At 38.2% G+C, this 23,023-nt stretch overlaps 1 protein-coding gene across 2 annotated transcripts in view; it reads right to left on the reverse strand.

Moving 5' to 3' along the window:
* SLC17A5 (solute carrier family 17 member 5) overlaps positions 1 to 22,406 on the reverse strand; it is a 53,738-nt gene extending 31,332 nt beyond the window's left edge. For both annotated transcript variants that reach the window (XM_039248938.1, XM_039248937.1), the window contains exons 1-7: positions 22,229 to 22,406; positions 15,147 to 15,343; positions 13,274 to 13,507; positions 9,958 to 10,045; positions 7,292 to 7,378; positions 6,392 to 6,510; positions 2,426 to 2,584 (exon numbers count right to left, since the gene is read on the reverse strand). In XM_039248938.1, the coding sequence (XP_039104869.1) occupies positions 2,426 to 2,584; positions 6,392 to 6,510; positions 7,292 to 7,378; positions 9,958 to 10,045; positions 13,274 to 13,507; positions 15,147 to 15,343; positions 22,229 to 22,322 (978 nt within the window). In that variant the 5' untranslated portion in view covers positions 22,323 to 22,406. The remainder of the gene's footprint in view (positions 1 to 2,425; positions 2,585 to 6,391; positions 6,511 to 7,291; positions 7,379 to 9,957; positions 10,046 to 13,273; positions 13,508 to 15,146; positions 15,344 to 22,228) is intronic.
* Positions 22,407 to 23,023: the final 617 nt, after the last annotated feature.

The raw sequence follows: 23,023 nt of genomic DNA on the forward strand, positions 1-23,023 counted from the left end.
AACCGCGAGATCATGACCTAAGCGAAAGTCGGACGCTTAACCGACTAAGCCACCCAGGCGCCCCTATTTTAATTTATTTCTAGGAGAGAGAGAGAGAGACAGCATGAGCAGGGGAGGGTCAGAGAGACAGGGAGTCACAGACTGAAACAGGCTCCAGGCTCTGAGCTGGCAGTCAGCACAGAGCTCGATGCGGGATTCGAACCCACGAACCTTGAGATCGTGACCTAAGCGAAAGTCGGACGCTTAACTGACTAAGCCACCCAGGCGCCCCATATGATTCTGGTTTTAAAATCTCTCATAGAACTTAAAAAAAAATCGATGAAAAAATGGATGAAGGCAATTAAGTGCACAACACTAATTGATATTTCATTCTTTCCATAGTTCTCCCTGGAAAATCTCAAACAGAGTCATCTGTGGAATGATCTTTAAATTTCCACACAATTCATCAGACAGTAGTAGATTACAGTCAGGCTCTACTCACAGAATGCTTAGGAAAACAAGGTTGCTCATGACAAACTCACCCCATGCTATTGCCAAAGCTTCATTTCAGGTTAACTTCTGTCAATGCAATTTGTGGATATATTTGAGCATAGCTGATCTTGATTGTCAACAGTAGCCAGAGTTCTTCCCAGCATAGTTGCTTGGGTGAAGTTTAAGTTTCCATCCACATAGCCAGTGTTTCCAGTATGCTTTGGAAGACAGGTGCCTGGAGATTCACTTTAACAATGTTTAAAGCTGTCTGTCTGTCCGTGTAGCCAGTTCAATTGTGCAGTCAGCCCTGCTGCCTTCACATTCATCATCCGGGCTGCTCTTTTACTTCCAGGGCCGTCTTTCATTTTGTGGCTGAGTTGTTCCATTGTAGAATACACCATATTTCATTTATTCATTCATCAGCTGATAGACATTTGGGCTGTTGCCACTTTTTGGTTATCATGAGTAACGATGTTATGAATATTCATGCACATGTTTTTGTGTGAATATATGTTTTCGGTTCTCTTGGATCTATACCCAGGGGAGTTCTGGGTCTTATATTAACTTTCTGAGGAACTGCTAAACTGTTTTCCACAGTGGCTACACTACCTTACATTACCATCAGCAATGTACAGGGTTCCATTTCCTACATTCTCACCAGCACTTGTTATTTTCTGTTATTTTTTTTTTTTTATTCCAAAGATGTGAAGTAGTATCCCATTATAGTTTTGATTTGCATTTTCGTAATAACTAATGATGTGAAGCATTTTTACATGGACTTATTGGTCATTTGTATATCTTCTTTGGAGAAATGTCTATTCAAATGCTTTGCCTATTAAAAAGATTGGGTTGTCTTATTGAGTTGTATGAATTCCAGAATATATAAAGCATATATTTTTATATTCCTTATATATTCTAGATACTAAATCCTTATCAGAAATATGACTTGCGGGGCGCCTGGGTGGCTTAGTCGGTTAAGCGTCTGACTTTCACTTAGGTCATGATCTAGCGGTTCGTGGGTTCGAGCCCCGCGTCGGGCTCTGTGCTGACTGCCGGCTCAGAGCCTGGAGCCTGTTTCAATCTGTGACTCCCTCTCTCTCTGACCCTCCCCTGCTCACGCTGTCTCTCTCTCTCTCTCCTAGAAAAAAAAAAAAAAATTAAAAAAAAAAAAAGAAATATGACTTGCAAATATTTTATCCCATTTAGTGGATTCTTTTTGTCTGTGTGGATTTTCATTCTTGATAATGTCTTTTGCAGCACAAAAGTTTTAAATTTTGATGAAATCGAATTTATATATTTTTTTTCTTCGGCCACTTATGCTTTTGGTGTGCCAAGGGCACAAGGATGTATACTTTCTAAGAGTTTTATTGGTCTAGTTCTCACATTTATGTCTTTGATCTGTCCTTTATTTTGAAGGCAAAAACACCACCAATTTTCCTTACAAACTGACTCTTTCTCTTCAGGCTTTTCCTCAAGCTCTTTAAAGACAAAACCCATCGACACAGAGATTCTGATAGAAACTGCCTCAATCTGATGGATTCAAAAGAATTGGCAGTTTCAGGAAGGCTCTTCTTATACAGCTTTGCAACAATAGCTCTGCCAGTGCCTACATAAAGCTGCAGAGCGACCTTAGGTCTGCCAAGTCCCCTCTCAGCTGCCAGCGGAGTCCTACCATTGTTCCTTTGAGAAGTGAATATGGGTATACTTGAACTTGTCTGATATCCTGGCATGTTACTAAGAACTAATAAGACTTTTATGGTTAAGGGAGATACCAGCCCAAAGGTACTGTGAATCATGAACTAACACACACTGAAAAAAGAAGGAACAGTTGTGAAGCAAGAAGAGCAGTTCAGTATGTGAGAGTAAAACAAAATAACTGAATTTTATATAGATAAAAACATATTCTGGCTATAGTTACACTTTATATAAGAAGGGGACGATTCTTTTTTCTTACCTCTTGAACATTGAACCTTAGGATCTCCTTCATATAAGTAGGCAATAATGTCAATAAAGTATAAAATGTCCAGTTGTAAGAAAAATGTGCAACTACAATAGCCCAAAGAGGCAGTGATTTTAGCATGGGTATCCATGGCACTGATTTCTGTGAAGAAAGCTGAAAGAAACAAAAAACAGGCACACTTTGTATATGCTATGTTTATATCTGCACCTAATCAGCCAAAATTCCATCTAGAACACATTACCAGCCTTGGTTAGTAAATTCCAGAGTTTTAAACAACTCTTTCAAAATATTAAAAGAGCCATGATTCAGATTAAAAGAAAAAGAAATGTAATCTTAGAGCTATAATGTCAACCTGAATCATCCCTCATGAATGTCAGAATTCACTTGCAGTATTAATTTCTCCATCTATAAAACAGGGAATAGTTTCATAACCAAATTCAGAGGCTGACATAGGAGCAAAGGAATAAGATTGGAAGTCCTATTAGAATTCATAATTCACTGTTTAATCTCTACTCAATTATAATGATTTGTAAGAACTGTGTCATAGAAAGTTTATTTATATAGCTTCCAGAGAAATGGTCTTCAAAGTAATGTGTAAAAATCTTAGGGGATACAAGATGATTAACTGCTGTGTGGAAAAACATATTAGAACTTTTATCTATATTTTATTCTAAAAAAAGAAGTCCTATTAATATTTAATAAATAGGTTGGCCCTGGAGTGTATCAAACGATCGCATATTATATGGTCTCCTCAATTCAAAGGGATTGATGGCACCCTTACTTTCTGGTTTGCACTCAGTGTACCACGACATATTACAGTTTTTAGCCACCTTTTTAAGTGGGTTTATGGATTTTGTTAGCCAGTTTCAATTAAAACAAATCTACAAAATTGACAGTGTCTTCAAAAGATTTTTACAGAGGAAGTCATAAAAGAGAATTCTAGGGGCGCCTAGGTGGCTCAGTTGGTTAAGCGTCCGACTTCAGCTCAGATCATGATCTCGTGGTTCTGGGTTTGAGTCCCGCGTCGGGCTCTGTGCTGACAGCTCAGAGCCTGGAGCCTGTTTCAGATTCTGTGTCTCCCTCTCTCTCTGACCCTCCCCTGCTCACACTGTCTCTGTCTCTCTCTCAGAAATCAATAAAACATTAAAAATAATTTAAAAAAAAAAGAAGAGAATTCTAATAATGTTGGCACAAAGGAACACTAATAGTGAACCTGACACTTTTCCTCATATGAGTTCTTTGTCAGCTACCTCACCAGCAAAATAATAGTTGGCTCGTCAAATACAACATACTCAACACTGCTCCCATTAAACAACATTATTACTAATTTTTAAGTGATAAAAAGGTTTTCCTATTAAAAAGACAAGTTATGACATACTGTTTATTTACTCTTTAAAAAGCTATTTTTTATATGTTTTATAATACATGTAAGTACAGTAGTACATGTACATAACCATGAATAAATATACCTGTATTCAGAGTGTTAGCTCCCATCTTTTTATTGATGCCTGATTAAGTAGCCTGGATTCCAGTAACCTGGAGCATCAGATTATTACATTTCCTATACACTGAGGCTCTGCGGTTTCTCAAAAGCTAATAAAGCAATCTATGTTTCTGCCTCTAGGGCTCACTGTTATTTCAAAAAGAGGAAGAGCTAGTATTAACCTTCTTGTGGCTTTTTCTTAGGGACTTGTTATTTGATTTGGTGAATACACTCTTGTGCTATCCACTTTGTATCAAAGATGTAGGGGATTTGGGGAAAAGGAGAGGGAGCATTTGTTATTTTTTTGTTGAACAATTTTTTAAATGTTTATTTATTTTTGAGAGAGAGAGAGACAGACAGACAGACAGACAGAATCTGAAGCAGGCTCCAGTCTCCAAGCTGTCAGTACAGAGCCTGACATGGGGCTCTAATCCACAAGCCAAGAGATCATGACTTGAGCTGAAGTTGGATGCTGAAACTCCTGAGCCACCCAGGTGCCCCAACAGAGCATTTGTTTTTATACAGCAGCATATATTATGTTAAAATTATTTTCATCAATGCTTGTCTCCTTTTAGAGTTCACAGGTACCACAGGAACCATGTCTTGTTCATTTTCTTTCTCATATTAATTTTTAAGTCCTCAGTACTTGACAAAGAACCTTTCTTAGATCCAAGATTTAAAGGTGGAGCTTCATGAAACACATCATTATTTTATAACATTTCCTTTTCTCTTCTTTCTTTCTTTCTTTCTTTTTTTTAGTAAACTCTCTGCTCAGTGTGGGGCTCAAACCCACAACCCTTAGATTAAGAGTTGCATGCTCTACTGACTAAGCCAGCCAGGAAACTTGTATTTATTTTATGACGTTTTCAACTACAACATCATCTGCTTTAAGAATGTAGTTTGGAATTCTGTGATACATAATTCTCTTGACTTCTCTTGCTTCTGAATATTCCATTTTCTGAAGCATATGGAAAAAGAAATTAACTTTAAATTTGGATACGGAAAGATTTAGACACATATCAAGGTAGAACAAGAAAGCAAGGTTTTTTTGTTTGTTTAAGTAGGCATCATGAGCAGTGCAGACCCCAACACAGGGCTTGAACTCACAGCCCTGAGATCAAGAGTCAGATGCTTAACTGATTGATCCACCCAGGTGCCCCAAGAAAGAAAGCTTTAAAAAATATCTAAATAAAAAGTTTTCAGAAGTCCATAAAAAAGTAATACAATGAAGTACTGAAATAGGTAAGCTGGTGACCATCAATGCTAAGAAAAATGATACAACATATCAAGTTTTATATGGCAAGATCTGTTTACAATGCATTAAATTATTTTTATATGTTCCTTAGGGGAAAAAGTAAGTGATGCGTCTAATTGACATCACAGAGGACTCAAAGTAACTTTCTTTATTATATTGTTATTTCTTCTGAGTTTTTGCCAACCTTAAGACCAAGAGATGTCATATTTCTTAAAGTTCAACAGCTTGTAGAAACATTTGTAACAAAATTTAAAAACTTAAAAAGAAATATGAATGAGTGTTTAACTGTTGCCTCTTTTACTATATATAAAAATTGAAAATATCAATAATAATAACTTAATGGGCAAGGAAAGTTTTATATGAAATATTTTATGTTCTTAAACCAATAAAGTAACTATGAAGTCATTAATGGTGCTAAAGAAAAAACTGTTTATATTTTAATTTTTTCCAACTTTTCATGTTCTTCTTTTATTCTCCCCAAAGACAAATATTTTGTTTTCATGACTTGAAGATTTGTTGTATTAAATTATGACAGACTTTTACTTCTGACATGCTATTGTGCATTATTAATATTACATATTAATAACATAATTTTTTTCCTAAGGATCTACTCTAGAGAAGCAACAGGTAGGTCTAAATCATATTATATATTATAATAAATATGCTGTCTTCCTTATTAAAGCATACTCACTTAAATTACAGAAAAGGGGATGGGAAAGGGAAGAAAGAAAAGAGAAAAACAAACAAACAAATAAAATGTAGATAAAAACACTAGCTTTCCAACAACATTTAGAATGTGGCTATAAGATCTTTCACAAACAACACATTTTATTTTCTCTTAAGAAAACAAACTTAAGACTTACTGATAATCATTACTTTAGAAGGTTTAAAGCAACATATAGAGGTGCCTGGCTGGCTCAGTTGGTAGAGAATGCAACTCTTGATCGACTCTTGTGGGTTCGAGCCCACGCTGGGTGTAGAGATTACTTAAAAAAAATAAAAGTTAAAGTGACTCATAAAATTAACTTCATATATTCAATCTTGAAAGAATCGTAATTTTTCAGACAAAACAAACCATTACTTTATACATTTATTTCATTTGCCTGCTCTCTACTTTGCCCAGAGCATGCACAATAGAAATATCTATTTAAAAAATTGGCACCTCAATTTTGGAGAAGAAAAAGGTCCTGAGATTGTTTTAAAAATGTGCCAAAGTCCATACCTGATTTTTTAATGATGAAAGAATATATTCTTTTTCATGGCGGGAGATTGTCTTGTGAGTTTCAGGCTTATCACTAACTAATAAGATCCATAAAATAAACCAAATGATGCCAACTATACCTTAGAATAGAAAAATAAATTAAATGAAATTAGAATGTACCGACAGTAATTTTAACATGCCTTGAAAAATTATGTAATCATAAACTCAATGTAAAATCAGTTTCAGCTTAATGCTGGTTTCAAGTTCCACTTATAATTTCTTTATGGGATACTTGCTATCTGTATTATTTCCTATAAGTTGAGAACAGAACAACTTTAACCACATGAGTCTGCCTCTCGAGTCTATCAGACAAATATTTAAAAAAAATAAATGTCCACAACCAATTATTTCCACAGGTATCTGGTTTTGCTTGATTTGTTTTCTGTTTAGATTGCAGATGTATTTTCTGCATGAGATGTCTACATGGCAATCTCATTTATTAAAAATATGTATCAACCTGCTAATGAGATTGAGAAATGAAAAGCCCTGGGACTCACTAGAAAGAAAAAAGATTAAAGCTACCAAGTGAGGGCATTCTACTTTGCTTGAGAAAAAAATCTTTTCAAAATATAAATTTTCATAATAACCAACAGAGTAATTTCTGATATTTGGTATGGCATTAAAGTCTTGAATTCAACAGCAGTTTCTATTGAGAAATATTACAAAATTAACATCACATCACAACTAGATCATTTTAACCATACAAAGTTAAAAAACAGATTATCAGTATTTTAGAACTTTGTAGTTTAGGATTTGGTAACTTCAGTGAGTTGGAATATATATTTTCAACCAATTATTAGACTTCTATTACATTTTGAATTTGCTACATTATAATTTACGTTAAATTTTTGATAAGCTTACCAAAAAGGTAGAAGACATAAGTCCAATTCATATAGAAGCAAATTATTCCAGAAAGAGGAAGAGAAATTACTGTCCCAAGCTGTGCTCCTAGAACAACAAAGATTTTATAAACTTTGAGGAGAACTGAACAAGGAGAGGACAGATTTACTGCTTAAAGGAGATGGGTAACAGATTCTCTCAAGAAATCATTTACTAGAAATCCAGAGTATATAAAGCACACACATTAATATGTAATTACATTAGTTACAACTATGTAGTTGTTGATGAATTAGAGTGTATCAATCAATATAGGACCTATCATAACATGAGCTAGTAAATGCCACATTACTAATAAATGTGTTAGAAATCCAGGTGTTTGGGGAAAGGTTCAAAGATGGCCTCTAAGGCTGATAACATAAGGTACTGCAGTACACTTGATGAAATAAGAATGAAGCTTTTGTAACGTAATTTGCCCAAAATATATTACAAACAATTATTTAAGAAAAATAAATAAGGGGCGCCTGGGTGGCTTAGTTGGTTAAGCGTCCAACTTTAGCTTAGGTCATGATCTCGCGGTTCGTGGGTTCGAGCCCCGCGTCGGGCTCTGTGCTGACTACCAGCTCAGAGCCTGGAGCCTGTTTCAGAGTCTGTCACTCCCTCTCTCTCTGACCCTTCCCTGCTCACGCTGTCTCTCTCTCTCTCTCTCCTAGAAATAAATAAAACATTAAAAAAAATTTTAAAAAAATAAGATAAATAAATAATGAAATTCTCCCCCCCCCCTTTTTTTTTTGAGAAAGAGAGAACATGGATGGGAGAGAGGGGCAGAAGGAAGAGGGGAAAAGAGAGAGAGAGGGAGTCTTAATCAGGCTTCATGCTCAGAGCAGAGCCCAAGGCAGGGTTTGATCTCGCGACCCTGGGATCATGACCTGAGATGAAATCAAGAGTTGGACACTTAACCGACTAAGCTACTCAGGTGCCCTGAAATTCATTTTAATCACCAAATAGAAGATATCTTAGTAGGTACAGTGGCAGCTAAAATAATCAGATACTGTTTCTGGTCAAGTTTTAGTCTTACATAGGGGATAAAAATAAACAGTTATTACATCTTAGAAAGTGTTAAGTGTCACAGGACAATGTGGAAGTTCAAATATGGGACAGATTAACTCTGACTTCCAGAGGTCAGTAAAAGATATATGAAGCAGCAATAGACTTCGAAAGATGGGTGAGATTTTTATCCTGTAGAAACAAGGTAAGAAAGATGATATGGAGGCAGATGTAATAGGATGAGTAAAGGAATGGATGTCGGGAAGCAGAGAGAGTCTGGGAACTTCACTCTGGTGAAGGAAAGAATAGGAATAAAGGCTGGAAAAATAGGTTAAATAGTCATTGAATATCTACTCCACTTCAGACACTATGTGCCAGGGACCAGGCTAGCAGAAATGAAGTGATGAAGACTAAAGAATCTTGACCCCACAGTTCAGGCTTAGACTTCACTCAATAGGTAAAGAGGAACCATAGGTAGTACCTGCCCATGAACTTATCATCAGATTTCTCATTTCAATCTCTACATAGCTATAAGAATCATTTTCTTAAAACGTAAATTGGATCATGTTTCTCTTTTGATTCAAAACCTCTGATATCTCTCCATTATATTTAGGAGGAAAAAACCCCCTAAAACTACATTTCTTCCTATGGCCTCTGTCTGATATAATTTGGTCCATGTCTATTTTTCCAACATCACCTTATGCTATTATCCCCTTTATTCATTAAGTGCTCGCTACCCACAGTGGTTTTTCATTTCTTTAAACTCTGTTACTTCCTGCCTGAGAGCCCTTGTACATGCTGTTCTGGTTGGCTAAATGTTCCTCCTTCTGCTCTTTGCATGACTGATTCATTTTTATCCTTCAGATTTTAGCTTAAAAGTCACCACAGAGAGGTCTTTCTCAGCCACCGTATTTAAAAGCAGTCAGGTCCAAAAGTTTTCATTCAGTGTGTGATCTGGTAAAATTATAATTCATACATAAAGCTTATGCTCTCTCACCCATAGATTAAAATGTTGGCAAATAAATGCATAGAAAAAAGATGTATGAAGAAAGAGGCTGAGAATCATGATATGCTCATTGGACAATCAAATGAGAAATCAGAAAAGGCACCTGTGTGGCTCAGTTGGTTAAGCGTCTGACACTTGATTTCGGCTCAGGTCATGATCTCATGGTTTGTGAGTTTAAGCCCCTTAGCAGGCTCTAAGCTGGCAGTGTGGAGCCTGCTTGGAATTCTCTGTCTCCCTCTCTGTCTGTCCCTCCCATGCTTGTGCTTTATCTTTCTCTCAAAAATAAACAAACATTTACCAAAAAAAAAAAAATTAGAAATCACAATTTAAGGACAACAGTGTTCAACTTTCCAGCTATTGGACCTTAAAAAAAAAAAACCCTGTAGCATTCACATCTGAATGAGCAACATGTTTTGAAATAAATGATGGCAGATGTAGAAAATGATATTAATTAACTAAGCCACATTGTTATATGTTGAGCCAAGAAAAAAATTAATAGTAAAATTAATTTTCTAAAACTTAATTTTCACCTAAAGGAGGCATCTGACATCATTCTGGTGTGCAGGCTTTTTTTTTTTTTTTAATCCAAAGCTGATATATATATGTGGCAAAGTTTTTAGAAGAATGGTTGTCTTACCTGCATATGAAATGCTAAGAAGCTTGCTTCGTTCAAGAGGGGGAGCCCAGGAAGACCACATGGCATGCATAGCTGGAAATGTAACACCCTGAGGAGAGGAAAAAGATACTTCTGCTGAAATATAAGGTAGATTAGTGAATATTTTAAATTCGGTTGAGTATTTTGTTGTAAGAGAAATTTCTGGATAAGAATCAAACTAGAGTCAGGTTCAATGAAGTGAGTTGTCTTTATAGTCTTGAGTGAAAACGCCTTCTAGTGAAGTACTTTCAAAGTCTCTCAACAAAGACTGATTCTGTCAACTGGCTTGAGGACTCCAGCCTAAGGGTTACAATAAATCTAAAAGAATGCACTGAATGATGACATAAAGGAATCCCTCTCAAGGTCAATTTTATTCATTTACTTTATTAATGGCCTAAATGAAATAGGAATGTTACTACCAATATATAACTTTAAAATACTGAGCTGGGGCGCCTGGGTGGCTCAGTCAGTTAAAGCATCCAACTGCACTTAGGTCATGATCTCTCGGTCCGTGTAAGTTAGAGCCCTGCGTTGGGCTCTGTGCTGACAGCTCAGAGCCTGAAGCCTGCTTCAGATTCTGTGTGTGTCCCTCTCTCTGCCCCTCCCCTGCTTATGTTCTTTCTCTCTCTGTCTCAAAAATAAATAAATGTTAAAATTTTTTTTTTAAATGCTGAGTTAATACTTTGGGATAATGGAAGAAAATTCAAATTGACCTTAATCAACAAGAAAAAATGTCCTACAAAAAACCCTGATGAATTTGATTAGAGCGTTTATAGTCTCCCCCCACACCCCTTTCGGTAATAACTAGCCTAGTAAATGCCAATTACTGATATGAAGAGGCTGGAACAGGGCAGGCAGGAGAGTCACAGAGACTTGGGAGAGGAAGACGACATGCTGGGGAAGAGTGAGAGGGAATAGATTTCAAGTAGATTCAAAGAAGTGGATTCACAGCTCTCTTTGGCCATTAACTGTGTAGCCTAACAAAGATTAGTTAACTTCCTAGAACTTCAATTTCTTTATCTGTAAAACAAATACAATACTTCTTATCTTCCATGATTGTTGTAAAGCTAAATGGTAGCTAGTGCTATTATTCATGGAGACAAAAATAAGTGCTATAATGCTTTGTACTTCCTGCTGATTCTTTCAAAAAAAAAGGAAGAAAGAAATACCAACAGAAGGCACAAATGATTTAGGCAGCATTGCAAGTTGATAAGAATTCGTCTCATAGAGCAACCACAGGATGAGTCACTACAGAATAAAGATTAAGGTGTTGGGAAACATCTACAGAGATTATGTTGTAGAAAATTTCATTATAAAACTCTAGGGACAATGTAGGTATATTTATGGTGAATCAGATGCTAGGGAGGAATGATACTGACTTAAGTTTATGGATTAGGCAATGTACATGTGATATATACTGGAGGAAGAGAGAAAAAAGAACAAACACAACTTGACTTCTGTTTAGATGTAACACGGTTACTTGAGATAGTAGTAGATAGTAGTAATAATATAACAAATATACTATAATGCTAAATTAGTGGCATAAACAGACAAGAAGCTAATATACGGGAATACATTCAGCAAGGAGATTCAATATCTGGAGCAGAGAAAATATGCTGCAACTAAGTATATTTTACTTAGGTAAGGAGAAGAGGAACCTGATAACGGGGGAGTAATTTTTATTTTGTAGTCAAAACAGCTTATTTAGTACATCTCTATTTGATAAGGACAAAATAAGATTGCTTATTAGGTGATCAAAGCTTAAATTTACACAGTGTTTGGCAATTTCTAAAGCACTCTAGCAATCATTATCACATCTGAAGATGTGGGAGGGTATTTTAGTCCCAATCTTAAAAATGATGGAACTGAGGTCTAGAGATTAGGGTTTACCTATAGTTTCACCATTAGATACAGTGGAGTTGTTATTCAAATCTGATTTTATGACTCTAGTCAGTGTTTTTCCAACACAGCATGATACATTGTTACCTACTAACTTTCATTCTATACACCAAACCCAGAGGACACTATTTCGCTTGGGTTAAAGAAATGGTAAGGGAAAAATAAATATATGCTTCCATTTCACAGGTAGAAGCACAAAGTCAGAAACAGAAAGAGATCATTATTTAAAGATAGAGGTACATATGATGAAATGCAAGAGAAGTGGAAAGGAAATGAAAGATAAGGAATTAAAATTTTCAAAAGTGATAAAAATCTTAGAAGTAGAGGAAAAAAGAGATAAAGACTGATAATAACAATTCTCAAAGCAGCAGAAAGGTCAGAAAAATCATAAAGCCATAGATAGTTATATAAAATGATAAATTACTTGTCTCTAAGTTTGAGAACCAGAAAAACGAAGAAAGAGGAAGCTCTGAATAACAACACATTTAAAAGTAAAACAAGGCAATTTGACAAACCATTGTGTAAAATGTGTTTTAGATCTGAGGAATCAATTAATGATAAGGCAGAGATAAACCTGCAAAACTTCAAGAGGTAAAGATAGTTTATCTTAACCATTTTAGTAGTCATGTCTTGTCTTTTCTTTTTTAAAAAATTTTAAATGTTTTATTAGTTATTTGAGAGAGAGAGAAGAGACAGAGACAGAGAATGCATGGGGGAGGGGCAGAGAAAGAGGGAGACACAGAATCTGAAGCAGGCTCCAGGTTCTGAACTGTCAGCATGGAGCTGGATGCAGGGCTTGAACTCACAGACCTTAAGATCATGACCTGAGCCAGAGTCAGACGTTTAACTGACAGCCATCCAGGCACCTTTAGTCATTTATTTTCTTATCTCCTGAAGTAAGAGTGAGTAGGAAGAGCTGTGAAGTATTCCCTGGAAAATGTTTTCTCTGATTTTTAAGCAAAGCTTCCAGTTTCATCATGTTCCCACTTGAGAACCCATTGACCTCACTGATATGAAATCTACTCAAGTTATTTCCTAGTTAATCTCTTTTCTTTGTTTTTCTTTTTAATTTGAGAGAGAGAGGATGTGTGTGTGCGGGGGAGAGGGACAGAGAGATAGAGACAGAGAGAGAGAGATTGAGAATATCTATCTGGTGCTGAGCATGATGCAGGGCTGGATCCCACGATCCTGGGATCATGAACTGAGCCAAAATCAAGGGTTGGACACTCAACCAATGAGCCATCCAGGTGCCCCATTTATCGTTTTTCCAATTAAAAAATAAGTCCTTATTATCTTCTGATGTCAATTTTTGGTTTATATTCAAACCAAAATATGATATCTTTAAGGAGACAAGAAAGTGATACAGGAAAAGAGGAAAAACAAAAGAGAAAAAACTTACCTCTCCTAGTCCTTCAAGTGCCCTGAGTACAATGAGGGCTCCGAATCCAAAATCTGCAGCAATGGGAGTGAACAGGGTGAAGACGGCAGTGCCAAGGATCCCAAATCCTAGCAGCAGTTTCCCGCCCACTTTGCTGGCAATATATCCTCCAGGAATCTGGGTGATTATGTAGCCGTAAAAAAAAGAACCGAGAATCCATCCTTGAGTTTCTGCATCCCATTGGTACCTTTTACCCTATAAAGAGTAGGGGAGAAAACAACCTTTTAAGACTTGGACTAAATAGCTCTTTTGTCTAACTGGCATGTAAGTACATAGAAATGTAATTTTGAATCACTGTTTTCAGGTGAAAAATTTACAAACTTTCTACTAGGTAGGTGAGTCACCACAACACAAACATGCCATTTCTAGGAGAGAATGGAAAATAATTGAAAGCCATAAAGTGCAAAAGGCTTGCTATTTTATGAAACTAGACTCTAGAATGAACTGTAGAGGCTTTGTAATGACCATGACCAAGAAGGCTCAAATAACAGGCAGAGGTTTAATCCAGAAATTCTACTAGACACAATATTGTATGGGCTGAGCTATGCTTTGGAGCCAGGCCTGGGTTCAAGCCTCGCTCGATTACTTACTGGATTTGTGATCTGGGAAGTTAAATGAAAAAGGCCTGACACATGAAGCATTCACTTAATGTTGGTTACTAGTATGCAGAAATATAGATTATTAATATCTCCCTGATTCAGAACGAACACTTGAACAAGCATGAAGAAGAAGAATTTAAACCAACCATAAACTTCATGTGAGTAGGAAATGTCTTCTAATTAGTAGCAGCACATAGTAAGGTAATAATGAAGATGTAGTGACTAATCAGAATATCTGACATCTTTAATGCATGTAGTCGTATCACTGAGCCAATGTGTCAAGAACAATTGCAGGATTTCTTTTTACTGCTGACATAAGGCAGATGAATACAATTAGCTAGATCAACAAAAGCACTTGCCAAAGGGAAAAATACACAGCCCCCCTCTAATTATCCTTATCTGAAGTACCAATGTGTAGCTTATCTGTGGAATTATTGGACTTCATGAACTGTCTAGCAGTTATAAGTCACAGGTTGAAGTAGGGAAAGTAGGTGATGTGAACCCAAATATGAGTTCAGCAACATTATTAGAGTCAAATAAAATTTTTTTTGCTAAGTCACTATTTTGTATGTGTGTTTGTTTAGGCAAAAACTTCCTGCGTCTGAATGCTCTTGCTTACAAATCGCAGAGGGGACTAACCCAAGTGTGATCTGGCTTCTTTGTGAACACTGGAAATGGATGAAAAGATACTCATAAAAAAGGACACCAGCCTTTTCTCCTTTTCTATCTCTGTCTGATAAGCAAAATAAAATGTTTGCAATATATAAAACTCAATTCTGAACAAATGATGAGCACACACTTACCAATTCTACTATAATATGAAGCAGGCAAAGTGACTTAAGCAGTTTAGGTTAGGTATAACCTAAGTGTTAGAAAAGAATGTCCTAAGAAATTGACCTGTTCTTATTTTTCATACTGCAGATGACCCAAGCTTTCCTGCAAACGTAATCTTTAAACAGAACAGCAACAGAACAACAGTCCCGTAAAAATTATTCAGCAACATCTAAAACAATCAAATTTTCTGGTATGCTAAACAGGTTTTTCCAAATTATCTTCAAGCAGCAGTAGCTGTAGTTATGTTACTGTTCAACTAGTTCCTGGAAAAACACAGAGGAAAAAGACTCAGTTTACATGATGTGTAAGTGTTTGTGGTTTCTGCAGGATGAAGAAAGATGTTTCAGTACTTTTACTTGGACGTATTTTAGGAATAAGATTGTTTAGAAAGTAGCACTTACCGTTTGATTATGAAGAACTTCTATGGGAGCAGAATGCTCTGCACACTCCTTGGAAGTTCTATTATCTGCTAAAGTTGTATTTGAATCTACCATGTCCACCAATGCCACGCTCAGATTCACCCGTAATGCATAGAGAACGAAGAAACCAAAAAAAGCCAACACTGCTAAGTTATAACGAGCAGAGCAGCACACTGGAGCTGAAATAAATATTGGGGGACAGCTTTCACTAAAAGAATAGCTTAGATGATATCGTCTAAATTAGTAAAAAGGTTACTTTTTAGAAGTACACAAATTCACAAATAAGGAGTATTTTTCTGAGAATAATCTGATTAAGCATATCTGAAAACATTTATCAAAGAGAATCCGTCCTCAGCAGCTGCAGTTTTGATAAACATTTAACACATAAGAGCCTGAACTATAAGAGAGCTTTTTTAAAACACAAAGGCAATAGCTTTACCAACTTTGCTCAGAAAAATCATTACAGACTCAGAATTGTCAGTAGACAAAGATGAGAGAAACAGATAAGGGGTTTAATGGCATCACTGTTTCTGCAAAACTATCTTAAACATGGCCAATAAATACCAGAGTACTCACTACAGCATAGCACACATACTACTGACTATGGATTAGTGGACATCTCACTGTAATTGTAGCACAGCACAAACATTTCCTGCTAAGGCTAGGGCATGGAACCTTCTTGATAAATTTCTTACCTTGAAAAGTATCCTCAGAGGCTGGGGTTGAATCAGAAGCCATGATTAATACTTAAGGCCCTCCTAAACTAAATGTGTTTAAGAATCCAGAAGCAAATGTGCAGAATCTATGACAGTTGCAGCATCTGTGACAGTTGCTCAGTTGATCATGCTTAAAGGGCCCAAATTAAAAAAGGAAGTAAGTGAAGGTACCGCAAGGATTAAAAAAGAAAAAAAAAAAAAAGGAAGGCAGAATAGGTTGGAGGAACCAATGAAAGAAAGATCATGTGACAGGAGGAATTTTGATCTATTTTTTTACTTTAATGACAGGCGTATGCACATTATTCTGTCTTTTTCTTCTTTTGCTGAGTTGCAGAATTGGAGAGGGGACAGGAATTTAGGAAGTTAAGGTTGATTGATCCCTTAGTGACAGAGAGTGTTTAATCCAGGGTCTTACACCTTTAAGTTTGGTAAACACTGAGTGATAAATAGCTGTTGAAAGATATGAACATCTATTTTACTTCATAATGACCATCTAAAGTCCAATACTTATATATGAATATAAGTATGCTTTATTTGGGTAATGTCATATATTAATGACTACATATGCATTTCCCCCTACTCAGGAATCCTGGTGTTTTCATTGACCTAACCTCAAACAAGAATGTTTTTCAGAGTAGGCAGGTCTTGGTACTGATTCAGACTGACCGACTTAGACTGCAGCATTAATGAATATATGGCACAACTATACTTGGGGATATTCTTAAGTACTATGATCAAACTCGCTTTTCTATATGCCTTCAGACACTTAACAACTGCTATCAATTTTTCCTATGTGTAGGAAATACATCACTTATCAGAGAACTTTTCAACTGACTCCCTTCGGAGTACAGCTCTTAGAATTATGGCACCACTGCCATTGTTAGACCTAGACCTGTGAGAACTGTTTTTCTAAGGCTCTGTTCATGCTGTCTGTGCTACTTGAATCGAGACACTCTGCTCCAGCCAAATGGGCTGCTGTCTAGTTAGGGAGGCTTTGCATACAGCAAGGCATGTTTTCTTTATCATTGCTCTGTGTCAATAATACCCAGAAATCTGGATGGGGGCCTCAAAATCTTGCAAAATTTGGACAACCAAACTGTGTTACTTGGTATAATTTGGAGTAAGAAAACTCCAGATATATGTACTGCCTGCTTTGCCAAAGTACTATTTGCAAAGTTCATTACTTACTTCAGTAGAGGAGTAACAACAGGTAATTTTTGGTTTCAAGAGCTTCTCTGGTTGCTGTGTGGAAATTACCAAGGGGGAGAAGTGTGAATCATGGCGGAAGATGTAGACTCAGAAAAATCACTTAAGGGGCGATTAGAGTTTTTCAGGAAAGAGATGAAGGTGACTTTAACTAGGATAAAGCAGAGGCAATGGAGAGAAATGGGAAGATTTGATATACATTTAAAAGCAGAACTGACTGGGCCTTGCCTACATATTAGATGTGGCACTAAGTGAAAGGGAGGAGTGAACTCACTTGTAATTCGGCTTACTTATTAGTCCAGACAACTTTATTTTATGCTATTCTGACTTGTAATGTTGTTACTCCTTTCTATCCTATTTGCAGTTACTATATTTTACTGTAATCAGTTTCTCCCCCATGTGATGCTTGATTTGGACTATGACATATCTTTTTTTTAAAAAAAAATTTTAACTTTATGTTTTTGAGAGAGAGAGAGAGAGAAAATGGGGGAGGGGCAGAGAGAGGGAGACACAGAATCTGAAGCAGGCTCCAGGCTCTAGCCCAGTGCGGGGCTCGAACTCATGAACCACAGGATCATGACCTGAGTCGAAGTCAGATGCTAACCGACTAAGCCACCCAGGAGCCCTTGGATTTTGATATACCTTATCCTATGAAGAAGATGTAGGGCTAGAAGTTGACATTACTTGAAAATATGACATAGAAGTTATAGATCAGACAATTTTAACTTTCTGGGGGCACAGTCAATAATCAGAAAATAATAAATCAACACAGATGCCACAAGGTATATGACTATGAGGTTTTAAGAGATATTAAAATATATGGTTGCTACTTTATAAAAATGGTTATTGCTTACAAATCAGTCAGAAAAATTTTATTTCAAGAAAGTATGGTGATCAGACAAAATGTGCCTGTGAATTTGGATAACGTTTGAAATTGGTCCAACAAAAGAATGCTTGCATCATGAAGAGAGAGAACATCCATCGGGCATCTGCCACCTTGAAATCAAGTTCAAAGCAAAATCATGCTTGCATAACGAACAGAGTACCCATCAAAACAAACATCAGCTTCTTAAATATAGTTTAAACTTAGGAATGTGGAGTGGGTGTACTTGAAAGAACACAGGCTAATTTAGAGAAGAGCAGGCCTGGGAATGAATCTCAGTCCTGTATCTCACCAGCTGTGTGTTTTGGGGGAAATTACTTAAAAGTATCACTCTTAGGTTTCTTGGCTCTTAAAATCAGGCAATCACCATCCACCTCACTGGGTTGTATGTGAATTAAATGAAATACTCTAGGGCAGTTGTGGTAAGTACTCAGTAAAAGTGAGTTCCTTTCCTGTTCACCATGGATGAAGTTATACCAATAAGATAGAGTGCCACCATATATGTGTGTAACATGGGGTAAAGAGTCACATTAAATTGCTTGTGTGTGGGGGGTGGGTGGGCGGGGGTCGGGGAATGCCTCTTGGACAAAAGACATAGTGGTCTTCATCAATGAGTAGGAAGTCACCAGGCATTGAGAGGAAGGGGTAATTGTCAGGAAGCATCATTTGTGTGGAATAAGAAAGAGTCAATCTTATCAATGAGAACATGGCAAGAGAAACTAATAATCCCTTAAAGCAGCAGCGATGAGTGAAAATGATATGTCCAGAAGGCCAGGTTTCTGTAGAAACAAGGATGTGTGGGTGGAGGGAAGGCTGGTGAAAATCTTAGAATGCCAGGTATTTATTCATTGTAGAAGGGTTTGGCAGTGGGAAGAAGCAAGGAAGGACTGAGTAGTGAGGGAGAGACTGAGTGGAAAATGCATGGTTGGGAGCACTCACCCATGCAGATGATGATTTTCCCTAAAGGAGGATGGGCATTAGACACAGTGAGCCCCCTTGGCCCAGGAACTGCATTACAAAAAAATTCCTATTAGGGTACATGGCTGGCTCTTGATCTTGGGGTCGTGAGTTCAAGCCCCATGTTGGGGGCGTAGAGATCACTTAAAAAAAGGAAAATCTTAGGGACGCCTGGGTGGTTCAGTTGGTTGAGTGGCTGACTTTAGCTCAGGTTACGATCTTGAAGTTTGTGAGTTCAAGCCCTACATTGGGCTTGCTGCTGTCAGTGTGGAGCCCTCTTCAGATCCTGTCTTCCTCTCTCTCTGCCCCTCCCCTGCTCACACTCTCTCTGTCTCAAAAATCTTTAACATGAATGTAATATGTTTTGCCTTGGAAAAGGGTAATATTCGGGGCGCCTGGGTGGCTCAATCAGTTAAGCGTCTGACTTTGGCTCAGGTCCATTATCTCACGGTTCATGGGTTTGAGCCCCATGTTGGGCTCTGTGCTGACAGCCAGCTCAGAGCCTGGAGCCTGTTTCAGATTCTGTGTCTCCCTCTGTCTCTGACCCTCACACTGTCTGTCTCTCAGAAATAAGTAAAAACATTTAAAAAATAAATAGAGTAATATTCAACTAGTCTTACTCTGCCTTATGGGTAATTAATTCCTGATGAATCATTATGTATTAATTCTCAAATTAATACTCATTTATATGAAAACGCCCAATTCCACTAAAATGGATTCAGCTACTATTGATTATCACATGACCCAAATGACCCAATGACCCAAGGCCATTTGCCTTTGTTCTGTAATATGGCTGCTCTCTACCAGCACTCCATACCTTATATTTGACACATAAAGTATACTTGTGAAACTCAATGCTTGTGTAAACAAGCCCTGAATGTTACCCCTGCAACAGAACAGTAGAGGCAAAAAACAAAACGAAACACCACTCTCCTCATCAATGAAAACAAAGCATAGAATGAACTATAAGTTAGGAATCACAAGGTCCAGTAGAGTATGACCATGAAGAATGGGAACCTCATTTTGCTCTGCCCACATTCTCTGACGAATACAAAATCCAAATGGTCTTCACTGATAATAATGATAATGATAATAGGAATATTTAGTATGTGCTAAACTCTAAGCACTTCCTATTAGCTCATTTAATCCTCACAAGAACCCTATACATTAGGTGTACTATTTTCCCTGACTTACTGACAAGGAATGCATAGAGAGCTTAGGTAATTGCTATAGCTCACACAGCAAGTTAGCAGAGCTGGGTTTGGCAGTTAGGCACTCTGGCTCCAGATCCATGCTCTGTCTTTAAACACAAAGAAATGTCTAAGGAGCCCTGAAACTGTTTTTTCCTGACATGAGTGAACACATTTTTGATGCAACAGTATTTTGATAATCCACTTAATCAAACACACGACACATGTCATTCATACAAAAGTAAACCTTCAACTGGTATCAAGTGTGAAGAATGAAATTTTATGTGTGGAAGGGGAAGCTTTGCTCTTCCTTGTTTAGTTCCTTCCCTTCCTCCTACCTACATTAGGCAGAAAAATCTATAGACTTCATATTGTTTATCAGTGTTGGGCTGAACTTCCCCCATCATTTTGGTGGGCACCTCTGAAATCCACCAGGCTGAGTAAAAGCAAATGCTTGAGAGGCAAACCATAGTCAGGTTACTGAAAATTCCCATCATATTACATCAGCCTGAGTGGTATTAATTCTTAACCCTAAAGAAACATATCTTAATTTTAGCTCTCAATAAAGAAATACTATGTATAATTTAAAACCATGTTCTCTTACTGATGGTGTAGTAGGGAACTTTTAAAGTTGTGATGGATTAAGTAAAAATGATTAAGCATTTTTCAAATACGAATTTCTCAAATATAACACAAATGTGGCTACATGCAACCTTTGGGAATTTAATCTCTGTGGTCCTGGGATGTCTATGTATACAATGATGCACCACCAGATGGTTAGTTTCTAAAGTCTTTTTACTACTGTAAAATTTTACAGCTGCTATTTTACCAGCATTTTCTCTTCCGAAAATCAGAAGTATACACTTAGGCATAGATAAGGTACATATAAATATATTTTCTCAACTGCAACAGAATTTAGTAGTCTCTAGGGAATATCTTGATAATTACATTTGTTCTTTATTTCCGTACTAGATTATTTTACAGAAGAAAATTATAGGAAGCTAACAGCATATGCCACAGAAAAAGCGCAGTTTACGGAACTAAGGCCAATTTCTAGGTAAAATGTCAGTGGTACAGTTATGTACACTGAGCCGCCTCTAAAATCAGCTCCCGGATGCTGGATGGAGCTCCGAGGTTGCCACATCTACTGCCACCATCTGGTAATGTTAAAAACAAATAATAATAATAATAATAATAATAATACAAACTACAGGACTACCCTGTTTCTGGTCAGGAAAAGCCAAATTTCTAATTCAACTGTTTCTCATGCACACATCTTTGAAAGTACAGAATGCCTACAAATGGAGGTGTTCTTTATTTTTAACTACTTTTAAAGAAATTACATTTGTAAAAATATTAAATAGTAATATATTTCAATTTCCCCAAATTCATGGAAGATACATTGTAAAGTTATTTTCTATTTGTTGCAAGGCCTTTGACAAATTATGTTAGAGCTTTATAGATATCCGATCTAGAGGATAACTAAACTGTTTTCTAACTTAAATCGTAGACTACCATACGGAAAAAAAAAATGTGGGCACAAGTTCAAGATATTCGCTGGGTTGTGCAAGTTTTCCTCTATATACACACAAATGTTAACGTCAGTCCTCTCCGCCCAAGGAGCTACCAGATTGCAAGCTGGCGGACAGCAGCTGCGGAAACCTGGGGGTGACAGACTGGTTCCGTCCAACCCCTTGCGCACCCATCTGCAGGCATCTCTCCCCGTCGGCCCTTAACACCGGGTCCTCCGCCCGGCCCTTTGCCCATTGATTTGCAGGTTCTCCTCTAACACATTCTTGCACAGAAGTTATCGAAAATTGCCTGCGGCGCCCGGCAGCTCCTGCCCTTACCCCGCGGGGCTGCATCTGCCGAGGCCCCACCCCAGCCTTCAGCCCGGCCCTGCCTCACGGTCCCCGCCAGACCCCAGAGCAGGTTCTGGGCGCCTGGGCAGGCGGGCTCTCGGCGGGACCGGGAATGGATCCCGCTCCTCGAATTCCCTCGCGCCTAGGCTTCCCTTCCTCAAGACCCCTTACCCCTAAGCAGCTCGGGTCGCATCTGCCAAGGACGCGTGTACCCTGGCCACTCCCGCCCTCGGACGGCTTCGCTACTCACCGGCGTCCACCCGCGGGGTGCTCTGCAGCAGGGGCGTCCTATCTGAGCCCTCCTCACCATCGCTCGAGGCCAGGCCCCGAACCGGGGACCTCATGACGGCCGCGAGAAGCAGGTGGGCGATACCTGCAAAAAGGAGAGAGGCGGCCGGACAGCCGAAGGCCCGGGCCGCGCCGGCACCGCCCGGGGCCTGGCACCGCCCCTCGGCTACGTCCTGTCACCGCCGCACCGCCCAGAGGCGGCCGCACCGCCTCCGCCTCCGCCTCCGCCGCCATCTTAGGTTCGGGCAACTCTGGAGCGGTTGGGCGGGGAAAGCAGAATTCTGGGAGTTGTGGCCTGGCCGGGCGAGGTCAGTGTTACGTCGGGCCCTTGGGCTCTGGGCTTGCGGGGTCGTCGGCGTTCCGAGGATCAAAGCTCCCCTCCCTTGTGAAGCTTAGGGGCTGCCCCTGCGGGACCAGTTGAACGGGACCCTGAAGGCGGCAGCGTCTTGAATCGCGCATAATTGAGGGGAGGGCTTATTTGGAACTTCGGAAATGGGTGGTGTGTATTTGACATTCATTTATCAGTAATGAATTGCCATGAATATTAGCAATCCTGCTACTGTCTACCCGCCACAACACGTTGCCCCTAAAGTAGCTTTTGAAGAGGAAAAAACTGAATGGAAACATACTGTTCGTCCCTATGAAATAGCTGATTTTGTGGGTCAAAATAGCCAATATTGTCAGTTTCATACGCTTCAACTTCTAGAATCCTCTAATATGGGTGTGTAACGTCTTTCTGGTTCTAATTTGAATAGCA

Source organism: Hyaena hyaena, unplaced genomic scaffold, assembly GCF_003009895.1.
Source record: "Hyaena hyaena isolate Hyena2069 unplaced genomic scaffold, ASM300989v1 scaffold_322, whole genome shotgun sequence".
NCBI lineage: Eukaryota > Metazoa > Chordata > Mammalia > Carnivora > Hyaenidae > Hyaena > Hyaena hyaena.